This window comes from Musca domestica, unplaced genomic scaffold (genome assembly GCF_030504385.1).
Source record: "Musca domestica strain aabys unplaced genomic scaffold, Musca_domestica.polishedcontigs.V.1.1 11, whole genome shotgun sequence".
NCBI lineage: Eukaryota > Metazoa > Arthropoda > Insecta > Diptera > Muscidae > Musca > Musca domestica.
In genome coordinates, this window is record NW_026712133.1 from 13,748,208 (window position 1) to 13,764,640 (window position 16,433).

The 16,433-nt window shown below is 36.1% G+C and overlaps 1 protein-coding gene across 1 annotated transcript in view; it reads right to left on the minus strand.

Annotated features, from left to right (window-relative positions):
- LOC101893061 (P protein) overlaps positions 1 to 13,845 on the minus strand; it is a 167,689-nt gene extending 153,844 nt beyond the window's left edge. Inside the window, exon 1 of the mRNA XM_020039863.2 lies at positions 13,299 to 13,845. Coding sequence (XP_019895422.1) covers positions 13,299 to 13,639 — 341 coding nt within the window. The 5' untranslated portion in view covers positions 13,640 to 13,845. The remainder of the gene's footprint in view (positions 1 to 13,298) is intronic.
- Positions 13,846 to 16,433: the final 2,588 nt, after the last annotated feature.

Sequence of the window (16,433 nt, forward strand, 5' to 3'; positions counted from 1 at the left end):
AAAATAAAAAAAATAGACAAATCAGCTACCTATCTCCACCTCGCACCGAAGTCGACGAGACTAACCTAATGGCAGCAGTCAGTAGCATCACAATTGGTATTTTTTTTTTTTTTTTTATTATTTTCTGTTTGTGCTCATCATAATGATTATCATCGGTGATTACATTAGAAAGTGGAAACACAAACTGATTTGGAATAGTTTCGATGACGTCCATTGCTTTTATTGGAATTTTTGCTTAATTGCTGTTAATTTCAAAATTACAAGTTCCTGTCGAATCCGACTTCCATGTAAAGAAGCTATTCGTTTTGTGGGCGGTGGGTTGGAATTGTGGGCAAATCACACACAGACACACACATGTATACCACCAGCGCCAACAACAATCGCAGCAGCAATAGCACAAGCATTGTTAATTCGATTTAATTAAAATTAATTCAACAATCACATCTCCAGGCAACATGTGCCGATTTTTTTTTTTTTTTTTTTTTTGTGGCGCAGCTAGTTTTTTTTGCGCTGAAAACTATTCATAGAATTTGAGTGCTGCTTGTGGTGGTGGTTCGTTGGCCACAAACATCTTACTTTGTCATTTTATAGCTTTTTTTTCGCTCATCCGACTAATGCCATTTTTCATTATTTATGCACATCTTGACATTGTATTTATCCACGTTCGTAGAGATGTTCCTTTGTTTCGCATTGCCTTACGTTAAGTATATTTTAAATTCTGGAGTATCTAATTAAGCAACAATTTTTTGCAAAGCTTATTTATTACACTCAAGTTCAATGTGGACCGCTTAATAATGATAAGGCTATATACTATTATTATGCGGCCCACATTGACAAATTTTTAAAAATCATAATAATGACGAGTCTGAAGCCAGCTAAGAAGGTTATAAATGGAATATGTTACACAGTTATAGCAATATCTATATTAAACCAGTAAGGAAAGGTCAAAAGTCGGGCGGGGACGATTATATAATATCCTAAACCACTATGATCTCACCTAAAAAAGAAGTTTATATTGGGAATTTAAGTGAAGTATAACAAACCAGCTATGATCCAAATAATATTGCTGTAGTGGATGATATGACTTCGATAAGGATTATATTAAAAAAATATTTATTGGAATATAAAAAAAATTACTAAATTTGGTCTGATATTACATATATGATGAGCAATAGCCGTAAAATCGGATGAAGATGTTAATCGAAGCTACATAAAAGTAGTATATATGAATTTTCGTTTTGGAGTAGTATCTGATGCCCGGTATAAATATCATTGTTGTGGAGGGCATATTATGCATATGAGGGACCTAAAACCCCAAATCGGATTAAACATATATATGGAAGCTAAAGCTACATCTGAGCCTATTTTCGCTAAACTTGAAGTGCTTGTTTCTAGGCTGAATTCGGTCGGATGTATCAAAATTCAGGACTTTTTGACAGATATTGGCCATTTGGTGAACAATTAACCCGGAATCGCTTGAAGATGTATGGGAGCTGTATCCAAATCTGAACCGATCTTGACAAAATTTCATACACTTATTTCAAAGGTACGTCTGATATCTAGTACCAAAGATCATTGTCGTGGAATGCATATTACGCTTGTGAGGTACATTAAACCCCAAATCGGATAAAACAAATATATATCAGAGCTATAGCTATATCTAAACCGATTTACACCAAATTTGAGTACTGGTTTCTAGGATGAATTCAGTCGTAATTGCTAAAATTGAGTCCATTTGGGCTGATATTAGCCATTTGGTGAACAATAAACCTGGTATCGGATAAAGATATATATGGGAGCTATATCCTAATCTGAACCGATCTTTATAAAATTTAGCAGAGGTATTTTAGAGCAGTATCTGATGTCCGGTACCAAAAATCATTTTTCTGGATTGCATATTACGCATGTGAGGGGCGTAAAGCCCGAAATTGGATGAAACATATATGCCAGCTATAGCTATATCTGAACCGATTTTCTCCGAATTCGCTGTACTTTCATCTAGACTGAATTCGGTCTTTAGTGTCAAGATTCAGGTCATTTGAACTGATATTGGCCATTTGGTGCACAATTAACCCAAAATCTGTTGAAGATTTATATGGGAGCTATATCTAAATTTGAACAAATTTTCACCAATTTTAATACGGTTCGTCCTTGGAAAATTTTAGAAAATCGTTTGGAAAATTTCATCTAAATTGGATAATAAGTGCGACCTGCAATTTGTTCACAAGAATACATGGATAGACGGACTGACATGCATAAATCGACCCAGAAAGTGATTCGATGAAGATCCTCATTAGAATCTATGGGTATGTTTCGCTTCCTTCGCCATGTTACAAACAAATGCACAAAGAGAAGACTTAATTATTTATCAATGCCAAGACGAAACAGCTAAAACTAGAATTTTGGATGAGGGTCACTCTTGGTCCGAAGGTTTCAGATAAGGCAAGGTGTTTGGAAATTCGTACTAGAATGGTACGAAAAGTACTAAAATATTCAAAAATTTTACTTTTTGTATTCGGACGGAAATTCGCATTGTTAATGTACAAGAAGTATTAAAATATTCTACATTTAAAAACATTTCGTATGATGTATACAGTTAGAGCTAAAAACTTGAAGTTTGGAATGGGAATCAGGGTTAAGGTTTGTTACAATTTGAATTTGGAGGAACGGATGAAGAATCCTGAAATTTTAAATTGATATTATTGGCAGCGTTTAGGATAATTTAAATTTTTGGGGAACTGATAGAGCTGAAATACTGAAATTTTGTATAAGGATTACTATTCCATTATATGATTGGGGTATCTGGGGTATGTATGTACATATATATACTAAATAGTACAAAATTTGGTACAATTTAAATTTTTGGAACCGATAGAGTTGTAATCCTGAAATAAGATTGCATGAAGTAGGTGGTTATAGAAATTTTGTACTTATGTGTACTAAATGGTACTAAATTTGGATTTAGTTGAACCAATAAAGACGGAATCCTGAAATTACTTTCGAAGTTTAAAATTGGGATATGGAGTTAGTTTTTGAAATTTGTACTTATGTGCACAAAAGGTACTGAATGGTACTAAATTTGCTATTTTGTGAATGGATACCGCTTGAAATCTGAAATTCGGCATTAGGATCACTGTTAGTGTAAATTGAGATTTGGAGGTGGTTTTGGAAATACGTACTAAAATGTAATAAATGGTACTAAATTTGGTATTTCAGTAAGCTATTGAGTTGAAAGTCTAAAATTAGGCATTAAGATCACCTTTTGTGCAGTTTGGTTGATACTTGGCGGAGGATTTGGAAACGTACTAAAAAGTACGAAAAGTACTAAATAGTATTAACTTTGGTATTTGGGGAAGGAATAGAGCTAGAAGTCTGAAATTTGGTGTGACTAATAAGTCGAACAATGCGTCTACCATAAGTATTAAAATGCACTAAATTTGGTACCATTTGGAATTATGTGGCAATTAGTTGTAACAAATTTAAATTTTGTTATGAGTATCAATTCGTGAAAATAGGGTTGATATAAGTAGGTGGGCTTAGAACAAAGTACTACTTGTAAGATCTGTACTAAATTGTACCACATTTTGTATAGATTGTAGAGTAGAAAAAGGGAAAGAATTTCGTTATATTCTACATATGAAGAAATATACAAAGCTACAAAATCTATTCGTACATTTTTACAAAATTTGTTAGACAGAAAAGTACCATTTTGTATATATGTATGAATGTATCATATGCAAAGAAACTATTTTTGATGTTTATTGAAATTAGTGATTCAATTTATAACTTAAAATAGTGGTCTTTTGATATCCTCTTAATATAAATTCATTTTTCCCATACGAAGTTGCGGGCATTTGCCAGTTCTTTATAAAAGTTACAAAAATATACGCAGACATACTAAGTTAACATTACTTTGCACAAAACGATATCCTCAATCCATGAGATACCGGTTAAATACACGTTATCAGCATTGAAATCACAACCGATTTTCGAAAATTTCTGAACCATTCGATTTCAATTATAAGCGAAGATGATATCATTCCTAGTTGATCAAAATTCCAGACGGGTTTTGTCTTCCTATGACAAACTTGTTTCTTAGGGCCCATTACATATGTAGCCTTAACGATACTCGAAGACCTCAAATATTTTACTTTTTATTTCTCAAAATTTAAGATAGAGCTCTAAAATGTAATGCAGACCTTAGGGTAACATGTAGAATAATTAGCATAACATATTGGTCATGTCGGATCTGGGAACCCAAACCCCTTTTGGGATTTTGATATATAAACTGAAAACTATCACCTCCACTAGAATATTTACAAAATTTGTTGATATTTTATGGTAATGAATTAACAACCTAGCATGTAAATCTTTTTTTTAATTAATAAAAATGTAGCATATTTTGAGGCGCTAATGTAGTTTAACGCACTGTACTACTCAATACAGTAGTAGAAAGTAGTGCATTTAGATTCCAACTTTAAATCTATCTGCAAAGCGGATTAAACCATAATACAATAATTGCAAAGCAGGACAGGTTAATTAAATTTGAATACACAACTCTAAAGCTAGAGCCTTGTATCTTCAAATTTACCAATAACATTTGACATTTTCCTCACAATATTTTAATTTTTAGAGGATATTTAGAAACCGATGCACTCGGTATTTGAAATGTGACCGGTATAATATGCTCCAGGAACATAAAAGGTTGATGTTGTACAGGAAAGCACTTTTGCAGGACGATTTGTATTTAGTTAACGGCAATTATTCAACTCCACATATTGTTGCGTGTAACATTCCTGAAGACATTAGATTACTAAAATTAAAGGATTTCAAGAAATCTTACCGAAAATTAAAAAAAAATGGAAAAGAAGTGAACTTGCCCCCTCTATTTGGGTATTCTTATTGGTTCTACTTTCATAATCAGCTGGATTTTAAAAAAATTATTTTTTTCGAGTCCGAAGACACACATATAAATATTTTTTAAATATTAGTTTATTTCCTTTCCATCAGTGCTAAGTTGGTGGGTTGTACCTTATACCATCTCTACCAAACCGTCTCACTGGCTAAAAAACACCATGTTTCTAGAAATGTTTTTTTTTTTTTCAAGATTCTAGTTCAACACGGTTTCTCCACAAATCTTGCAAAGTGAACGGTAATCATTTTACAGACTATGAAAAGTTGAGTTTTTGACTCAACTTCAAATCCCAGACACTCTGTTTTACACTAGACAGTAAAAACAAGTAAAAAAGCTGTAAGTTCGGTCGGTCTGATCTTTGAATACCCTACACCATTTGCAATGATTTTGGCAAGTTAAAAAAAAACAAGTAAAAAAACATTAAGTTCGGCCAGGCCAAACTTTTAATACCCTCCACCCTAGGGTAAAAGAACATTAGAAAAAATGTGGCAAAAAACATTAAAATGCGAATATCGGGAGGTACCGTTATATAGGGGATACACCAACACGTGCACCTATAATTACAATGTTTCGCCACACGAGCTAGGACCCATTATGACCCACAAATACCAACTTTTACACAAATCAGTGAAAAAATGTGGCATAAATCATCAAAATACCGAATATCGGGAGGTACCGTTATATGGGGACTATACCAGAACGTGGACCTATACATGCAATGTTTTGCTACACGCTCAGGGACCCGTCATGACCTACAAATACCAATTTTCAGACAAATCCGTGAAAAAATGTGGCATAAATTATCAAAATACCGAATATCGGTAGGTACCGTTATATGGGGGCTATACCAAAACGTGGACCTATACATGCTATGTTTTGCCACACGCTCAGGGACCCGTCATGACCTACAAATACCAATTTTCAGACAAATCCGTGAAAAAATGTGGCATAAATTATCAAAATACCGAATATCGGTAGGTACCGTTATATGGGGGCTATACCAAAACGTGGACCTATACATGCAATGTTTTGCCACACGCTCAGGGACCCGTCATGACCTACAAATACCAATTTTCAGATAAATCCGTGAAAAAATGTGGCATAAATCATCAAAATACCGAATATCGGGAGGTACCGTTATATGGGGACTATACCAGAACGTGGACCGATATATCTCATTTTCAATACCAACCATCCTAGGGACAATACACACACTTGTGCCAAATTTCAAAGGTCTACGTCAAATAATGTGGGCTCTATCGTGATTTCAACAGACAGACAGACAGACAGACAGACGGACAGACAGACAGACAGACAGACAGACAGACGGACAGACAGACAGACGGACATCGCTAAATCGTCTTAGAATTTTATGCTGATTATGAATATATATACTTTATGGGGTCTACGACGAATATTTAGAGGTGTTACAAACGGAATGACAAAGTTAATATACCCTCCTACCCATGGTGGAGGGTATAATAAAATCCATTAAAAATTCTTAAAAATACCGAATGTAGGCGTTATATTAGGGTCTATACGACGACATGGACCTGCATAGATAACTTTTGTCATAAGCCAGTACAATATTCAAATGGGAACTTAAAAAAAAATTGGTGGAAAATGTAGCTAATATCATCAAAAATCCGAATATAGGGAGGTAACGTTATATTGGGGCTATACGAAAACGTGGACCTGCATAGACAATTTTTTGTCATAGGCTGTAGTACCCATTACGAACTTCAAATACCAAATTTGATACATTTCCGGTGAATAATGTCACTTAAATCACCAAAATACCGAAGGCCTCCGAAGGGAGGCACCATTATATGGCTATACCAAACGTGGACCTACATCACCCATTTTCAATACCAAAAGTCCCGCAGACATAATTCACATTTGAGTAAAATTTTATCAACGTACTTCATTTCGTTCGGTAGCTAGAGTGATTTCCACAGACTGACAGACGGACGGACATCGCTAAATCGACATAGAATCTTATGCTGATCAAGAATATGTATACTTTGTGGGGTTTAAAATGTATATTTCGAGGTGTTACAAACGGAATGACAAACCATACTATGGTAGAGGGTATAAAAATAAAATAGCTAAGTAAGGGATGCCAAGAGGAATTCTTGAAAATGTTCTCACAGTGGGTCACACTCTTCAATACATGCATTTTTCAATCTTAAATGCAACAAGTAAAAAAATGCAACGGCCGAACTTTTAATACCCTCCACCATTTGGAAGGAACTTAAAAATTTTCAAAACAATTCCGCTTTCAAAAATACCGCTTAAATGACAATGGTTATATGGGAGCTATGCAAAAACGTCGACCTACATAGGTAATTACCTAACATTATCAAAATGCCGAATATCGGGAGGTTCCGTTGTATGAGGCCTATACGAATACAGGTCCACGTAGAGAAAATTTTCTGTCATAGTTTGTAGTACTCATTACAAACTTCAAAAAACTTAAGACAAATCCGGTGGATAATATCGCTAATAACATAAAAATACCAAATACTGGGAGGTGCCGTTATATATAGGCTATACGAAGACGCGGACCTCCATTAGTAATTTTTTATATCCTCGGCCAAATGGCCGTTTTGGCTGTATCAAACAATATATACCCTCTATATTTTTTAATACGGCCAAAACGTCCCTCATCGAAATAAACTATGTACATCCCAATATTTTAGCCAGTGCTAGGTCAGGTGCGAAAATGGACAATATTGGTCCACTCCATGAAGTCTCCCCCACAAAATTTAGAATAATTATAACCCATATAAAATGTGAAATAAGAGTCCGATTGTCTTCAAATTTCACACATCTAAATACTTTTTTAACAAAAGATCTGGTATGAAGATGAGATGTATCGGTATATTCCTTCTGGTACCTCCTCCACAGCGGGTCAAAATTTTGAGCAACCATGAAGCTTGAGTAACCATGAAGCTCGTAAAACGCGAAATGAGCAACTGATTCTTTTCACATTTCACACATCCCAATACTTCTACTTAAGCAAGATTTGGTGTGAAGATGGTAGATATCGGACAGCTCCTTCTGTTACCTCCCCACCAAAGGGTCAATATTTCGAATAATTATGACGTTTATATAATTTGAACCGCGAGTCCGATGATCGCATATCGCATATTAACATGTTTCGCATATTTCAATATTTCCATTATCTCAAAGTCTGGTATAAAGATCGGAATGAACGGACCACTCCTTCTGGTACCTCCCCCACAATGGGTCAAAATATGCAATAACCATTAAACACATAAAACGCCAAATGAGCATCTGATTACTTTTAAACTCGGCACATCTCAATGCTTCTATCAACACAAGATGTGTTGTGAAGATGGACAATATTTGGACTTCTCCTTCTGATACCTCCCCCGCGTCGCAGTGGCCGCAAAATGGCTCTTGAGCTGAACATAATGCAATATTTCATCCGTCAAATATTGAAGAATGAGCTCGGTGTAAAGACATTGAAATTCCAAAACGTGCAAGAACTTACAGCGCAACAGAAAGAAAGTAGACTCAAAAGAGCTAAAGAGTCGCTTCGCTTGGCCGAAAGTGGCGAACTCCCGAATTTGGTTTTCTCCGATGGGAAAACATTCATTGTCCAGCAGTTTGTAAATAAACAAATAAACTTGCCAAAGAGGTCAGCTGAAAATGTGCACCTTCGGTTGGCCACCAGAACTCAAGCGCCGGCCATGGTGATGGTGCGCGCCGCCATAACAGCCGATGGTCACGCTCCGCTAGTATTAATCGACCGTGGCATCAGAATAAATGCCGAATATTATCGCGAAAATATTCTGGAGAGTGTATTAAAGCCTTTTGGCCACCAAAATCTCCGGATACCAATCCGTTGGACTATTGTGGTTGGAGTATATTGGAAAGCAAAGTTGGTACTATAAAATACCAAAGTGTGATCACCTCAAGCAAGCGCTTCGCCGGGAATGGGCCAAAATACAGCAGAGCAACATTCGGGCAGCGTTTGACGGTTTCATTGGTCGTTTGAAGGCCATAATTCGTGCCAAAGGTGACCAATTCGAACAAATCTAAACTTATTCTAAAATTTGATGCTATTTCCGACATTTTTGCTTTCATTCAATAAAATTTTAAAAAATGTAAAAATTATGGCTTTGACTTTGTTGCAGTTTTTTATCTCACCCTGTATATGTGAATAACTGAAAAACTTTTTCACTACGTGAAACGTGTAGTCAACGCTAATAGAACCAATATACTATGGATCCAAAGAACATTTTCTAGAAAATATTCGATGACATTTTCCAAGACTAGAAATGCATCCCCATATCCAGCAAATTTGAAACTTCACATTTCGTTCAATACTAAAGATGCGAAATTATGCTTCCCTTTCATATGCTACACGTGTAAAATAATGGCAAGTGCTTTTCCTAAAACACCTTCACATACTCAATCAAATAATGCCAACAGCAGTAGATCCTTCAGCAACACATTCTTAAAAGAATCCAATTCAAAAGAACCGGAAAGTGATAAATCCATTGGTACCTTAAATTGATTTCCCAGAAGAAAGGATATGTAGAAGATATGTTTTTATTTTCAAGATGTTTATGCAAAAAGCCTGTGAGGATTCTTCTTATTGTTAAAGCAAACAACGAAGTGTAGACAATGGTTTTCCAATAAGAGAATAAGAGGATTATGAAAAAGAATGCTAATGGGAGTTTTGAACCGGAATAGGTATTACTGACACTCTTGTTATTAAGTTGGGTACAGCATGTAGATAATCCCATTGTCCGAGAGAAAAAAGGGGGGTTTAACTCACAAATATCATAATTTTCCCAATAAAAATTGTGGAGTTTTCCTTACACTTTAAATAGGTCTATGGAATGTAAATTCGAATTCATTTACTTGAATAACATAGGTTTCGACTTCTAGAAAAAATTCATATTTATTTTATGTCATCGACCTTTATATTATACTATCCACATTTTGACCGGCTTGGACGTCACACAATTGTGGACGAATTTTGAAGTAAAAGGAACTTACATTATATACCATCAAGAAAATAAATAGTCCTATGTTGCATAGTAGTGGTTGTCTCCAAAAATGAAAAAGCCGCCCAAGAAATATAAATTCTATCTGCTTACTTTATATCAACAATTGTTATCAAATTATACAGAGACCGGAAAATAAGAGCAATTCGAGTGAGAAATTAAATAAAATAAATTACCCTAAACCTAAAAATACAGGTTATTTAGTGGGAAAATACTAGCAAAAACTTCGATAAACATAATACCTGGTGGTAGTTTTTTAAGGGAGACCATCTCTACCTTTATTGTGCGAGCTAGATCGTGATCAACAGATATAGCTAAATCGACATAGAATTCTATGCTAAATTTTACTAATGTAAGATGTATCCACCGCTTGATTTTCTTACACTATCGCCTTGGTCGAATCTGAAGAGCGCCATTAGAAAAGAAAACAGGTATACCGTATTGCAGATAGCACCCCCTTAAATTACAAGGTAGTTGTAACCTTTTCGTAGGATATAAGTGTAAACCAAGTTAGGGAGAGGGTGTTACACACAAACAACAACAACAATATGAAAAACAATATGAACAAGTAAAAAAGCAGTAAGTTCGGCCGGGCCGAACTTTGAATACCCTCCACCATTTGGAACGAATTAGAAAATTTAAAAAAAAATAAAATCCATTAAAAATTCTTTTAAAATCTTTAAAATATCTAATATAGGAAGGTGCCGATATGGGGGATATACGATATTGTGGACCTATATAGACAATTCCGTTTCAGGGATAAAGTGCTCACAAAGAACTCCGTGTGTGGATTGTCAGACAATACGATTGGTAAATGTTGCTAAAATCATCAAAATACCGAATATCGCGGGGTATCGTTATATGGGAGCTATACGTTATCGTTAACCTATATAGAGAATTCCCTGTCGGGGGGTAAAGTGCTGACAAAGAACCCCTTGTGTACAAAGAACCCCTTGTGACCATTCTGTTGAAATCTATGGCTAAAAACATCAAAATACCGAATATCGGAACTACTTGTGTGGATTTTAAGACAATTCCATTGAAAAATGTGGCTAACTTAATCAAAATACCGAATATCGGGGGGTACAGTTATATGTGGGATATACGATATCGTGGACCCATATAGACAATTCTTTTTGAGGGGGTAAAATGTCCACAAGGGACTCCTTTTGTGGAATTTCAGACAATTCCATTGAAAAATGTGGCTAAAATCATCAAAATACCGAATACCGTGGGGGTAACATTATATGGGGGCTATACGATATTGTGGACCTATATAGATAATTCTCTGCTGAGGTATAAAGTACCCACAAGGAACTACTTGTGTGGATTTTCAGACATTTCAAACAATTTCGCTAAATATGGTACCTAAAATCGCCCAAAAACCGAATATTGGGAAGTACCGATATATGGGGTCTATACGAAGACCTGGACCTGCATAGACAATTTTCTGTCATAGACTGTAGTTCCCATTACGAACTCTAAATACGAAATTTGAAACAATTTCAGTGAATATTGACCCTAACATCGTCAAAATATCGAATATCGGGCGGTACCGTTGTGTGTGGGCTATACGATATGGTGGACCCACATAGACATTTTTCTCCCAGGGATGTTTAAAAAGAATTGCTTGTATAGATTTTTAGACAATTTCATTGACAAATGCGTTTAAAATCATTAAAATACCGAATATCTGATAGTGTGTGGACCTATATAGACAATTATCTTCAAGACGGTAAAGGACCCAGAAGGAATTCCTTGTGTGGATTTTCAGACAATACAAATGAAAAATTTGGTTACAATCATCAAAATACCGAATATCGAGGGTACCGTTATATGGGGGATATACGATATCGTGGACCTGTATAGACAATTCTGTCTCAGGGGGTGAAGTACTCACAAGGAACCACTTGTGTGGATTTTAAGACAATTCCATTGAAAAGTGTGGCTAACATCATCAAAACACCGAATATCGATAGGTACCGTTGTATGATGGATATACGATATCGTGGACCTATATAGATAATTCTCTTCCAGGGGGTAAAGTACTCAGAAGGAACTCCTTGTGTGGATTTTGAGAAATTGCCATTGAAAAATGTGACTAAATCATGAAAATACCGAATATCGGGGGCTATACGATATCGTAGACCTATATATACAATCCTCTTCTAGGGAATGAAGTACTCACAAGGAATTTCTTCTGTGAATTTTCAGGCAATACTAATGAAAAACTTGGTTATAATCATCAAAATACCGAATATCGGTAGGTACCGTTGTATGAGTGACATACGATATCGTGGACATTTATAGACAATTCTCTTCTGCTGAATAAAGTACTCACAGTGAACTCCATTTGTGGATTTTAAGACAATTCCATTCAAATTTGTGGCTGAAATCATCAAAATACCGAATATCTTGGGCTACCCTTATGTGGGGGCTATACGATATAGTGGAACGATATGGCCCATCTTCGAATTTGACCTGCATGCAGACAAAAGCTTTCTATCTTAATTCGTTTTGACTCTAGCGTGATTACGAAAGACGGACGGACGGACAGGGCATTTTACGCTGATCAAGAATATATATACTTTGTTGGGTTTAAAATCATTATTTCGATGATCATAAATTTACAATTCCTGACGAATTTAATATACCCTCCATACTATGTATGGTGGAGGGTATAAAAATAGTTCAACTGGGATAAGTTCAATAGCCTTTTATACAACATCTTTTCAAAATACTCGACCAAAATATCAGTACAACTGGTACTGAAGTATTTAACAATCATTCTTCGTAAAATTGAATGGTTTTCCACTATCAATATAAATACATATTTCGGTATATTTTGACAATTCTAATATAAAATCTGCCTGTACTTATTCCTGTATTAATTTATTTCAACAATTTATATTATTCTGAAAATTCCACCTAAGGCCTCTATTTTATTGATTAAGTTAATAATTGCCATTAAAATAGTTCACATTTTAATTAGTCGCCTTTTGGCGTTTATTTTTCCTTCCCAATTTTAATATGTCCCCTAGGTATGCTACGAAATTAGCACAGCCCATCTGCTTTATATAAAATATAGAAAAAAACATATTTGTTTAGAAAAAGAAACACGAAACTGAACAGATCACAAAAAAAACATCTTGATTAATGATGCCAACAACAGCTGAAATAGCCATGGCATGGCATGCCGATAAAACAAGTGCGTGGGCACTAAAAACGATAGCGTCGCGTCTAGCCTGCCATGACCTCCAAACAACAAAGTGACGATACAGGAATTGTAAATTTATGATAAATGGAACATGAAAACAAAACACAATTGGAACACTTACCGATTTCCAGAATTTTGATGGTGGTGGTGACGTTGATGTAGCCAATGCAGTATATCCTGGATTTTGGAATGACGTTCCTCCTCCTCCTCGTCGTCATCATCATCGTCGTCTTGTACGGCTGCAACAGGATCATAGTAACCACCTCGCTGTTGCTGCTGCTGGCGATTGTGATGGCTATGACCACAATATTGTTGTTGCTGTTGTTGTGGCTGCTGCTGTTGTTGTTGCCTTTGATAGATCTGATGAAAGGCATGCTGGTGCTGATCCAAATTGTGATTATAATCATCCAAATCTTCATCGGTAATGACGAATTTGGGTCTTTGCCTTATGTTATGCGACATTTCTTTCTTTTATTGAAAACCGACAAAACTCAAAACCACGAATTATTTGAAACGAAAAATAGCAACAATAATGGATGACGGTGATTGGAATTATATCACTTTCGTCAATATGTCGGCATTTTCTCTAATGATTTGAGACAGACCAAACTTTTATTTTGCTAACAATTGGTTGAGGTATTTTTCTTCTTTGTTTTCAAATCACAAATTTTATCACAGCACGTTTTGTTTTTGTTCCGAAAAAAATAAATATATTTTCAAATGACATAAACAATTTTCGAAGTGCTTTCTAGGTTTTTTTTGGGGAATATTTGTTTTGATTACGGTTTTAATTTGCCTTAAAACTCTATTAATAATCGTTTTTACGATCAAAATTCACGCTATGTCTCACTTTTCCAAGGCAAGCAATTTTTCCAAAATCGAAAAAAAGAAAATTCGTCCGTTTCAGTGTGAAATGTGTATTTCAAAACGCTTTGAGTCCAAAACTATTGGCGTCCATGGACAGAGAAACATATGCCACCCTAAATGAGAAATATCCAAACACATCGATTGAAGAACACAAACGACAATTTGTCTCGTCCAAAAAATTAAGCATTGCAGAACCGAAAGCAAAATAAAAGCACAGCAACAACAAAAATAAATAAACTTTTGTCTACGTTTATTATACCCAGCAAACAAGTGGACATTATTTGCAATTTTGTCGTTGACACTTGAAATAATTTTGGCTCAAATGATTAAAACCATGGTACAATGAAAAGGTAATGTAGAGCTACCAGCTGATTACATTTTTTATACCCTACACCACATAGTGGTAAGTGTATTAGGTCTTTGTGCATTTGTTGGTGACATGGAGAAGGAAGAGAGATATACCCATAGTTACTTTTGAGGGTCTGCATAGAACCACTTTCTGTATCGATTTATGCATGTCAGTCCGTACGTCTGTCCATGTATTTTTGGACAAAATTCAGGTCGCATTTATTATCCGATTGATATGTAATTTTGTTTGGCCCAAGGACAAATCCAATAGAAATTGTTGAAAATGGTTTCAAATTTTGATATAGCTCCCATATACAGGGTGAGACGAAAAAACTGCAACCAACTTCAGTCTGCTGTCATTTCTAAGCCACTCGTCCGACAGCTGTTAAAATTATTCCATTGACAGCTCATTATATTGTTTACAAACGTACAAAAGCATTTTGGTGAGAATTTTCCAGAAAAAGAGTTATTCGTGATGGACTTCAAGCGTGATAGTGTGATTTCTTTATATTTGACTGGAAACCCACAAGTGGCCATCGTTAGAGCACTCCAGCATTTAAATGTGAATAAATCTTTTGTGTCTCGTACCATCGCTCGTTACCGTGATACTGGTGGCGTTGCCCGACGTCAGGGAAGTGGATGGAAGAAAACAGCAACATCAGCAGAAATGGTTCGAAAAGTAAGGAAGCGACTTGATCGTAACCCGCGTCGCAGTGGTCTAAAAATGGCTCGTGAGCTGAACATGTCGCAATATTCCATTCGGCAAATATTGAAAAATGAGCTCGGGGTAAAGCCATTGAAATTCCAAAAAGTGCAAGAACTTACACCTTAACAGAAAGAAAATAGAATCAAAAGAGCTAAAGACCGAAAGTGGTGAAGTGCCGAATTTGTTTTTCTCCGATGAGAAAAATTCGTTGTCCTGCAGTTTGTAAACAAACAAAATGATCATGTTTACTTTCCAAAGAGGTCAGCTGAAAATGTGCACCTTCGATTGGTCACCAGAACTCAAGTGCCGGCCTTGGTGATGATGTGGGAGAATGGGATATTATCATTTGAGCTCTTTTTATGGGATTTGCAATCACTTTAGGTCAACTTAGCTCCTCACATTCTTGACGGATATTGTCTTTAAGAGCTGAAAGAGTCTGAGGCTTGTTGACATAAACCCGCGACTTTAAGAAGCCCCAAAAAAGAAGTCTGGAGCGGTCAAATCAGGCGATCTTACTGGCTAGTACAAATCGCCCAAACGGAAGATTAGGCGCCCGGGAAATGCATTCTTCAGCATATCGATTTTGACACGTACAGTGTGTCCTGTTGGAACCACATGTTTTTCAATCCCAACTCATCAATTTGCGGCAAAAAGAAGTCGTTGATCATTGCTTTGTAGCGCTCAACATTCACAGCAACCGCTTGACCCACAACGTCTTCGAAAAAAAAAAAACATCACACCATACAGTGACGTTGAGCGAATGGCTCTTCGTGGGTTACACGCGGATTTTCTGTGTCGCAGAAGCGTAAATTTTGCTTATTTACGTACCCGGTAAGATGGAAATGGGCCACATAACTCACGATTATTTTTGATGAAAAATCATCTTCTTCTTGGAGGTAATTAAAGATGGCTTAAGCGTATGTTTGACGCAATTGGCAGTCAGCAGCTAACAGCTGATGCACCATCTGGACTTTGTACTGGAACATCTTCAAATCTTTTACCAAAATTCGCTGTAAGAACCGTCGACTGATATACATTTTCGTGGCACGCCGTCTGGTCGATGTCGACGGCGACTCCATGACATCCTCAGCTACAGCAGCAATATTCTTTGCAGAACGGATACTCCGGGGTCTGCCACACCTGTCGCTAAAATCATCAAAATACCGAATATCGGGGGGTACCGTTATATGGGGGCTATTCGAAGACGTGGACCTGCACAGACAATTATCTGTCAAAAGCTGTAGTATTCATTGCGAACTTCAACTACTAAATTTGAAATAGTTCCGGTAAATAATGTCGCTAAAATCATCAAAATACCGAATATCGGGAGGTACC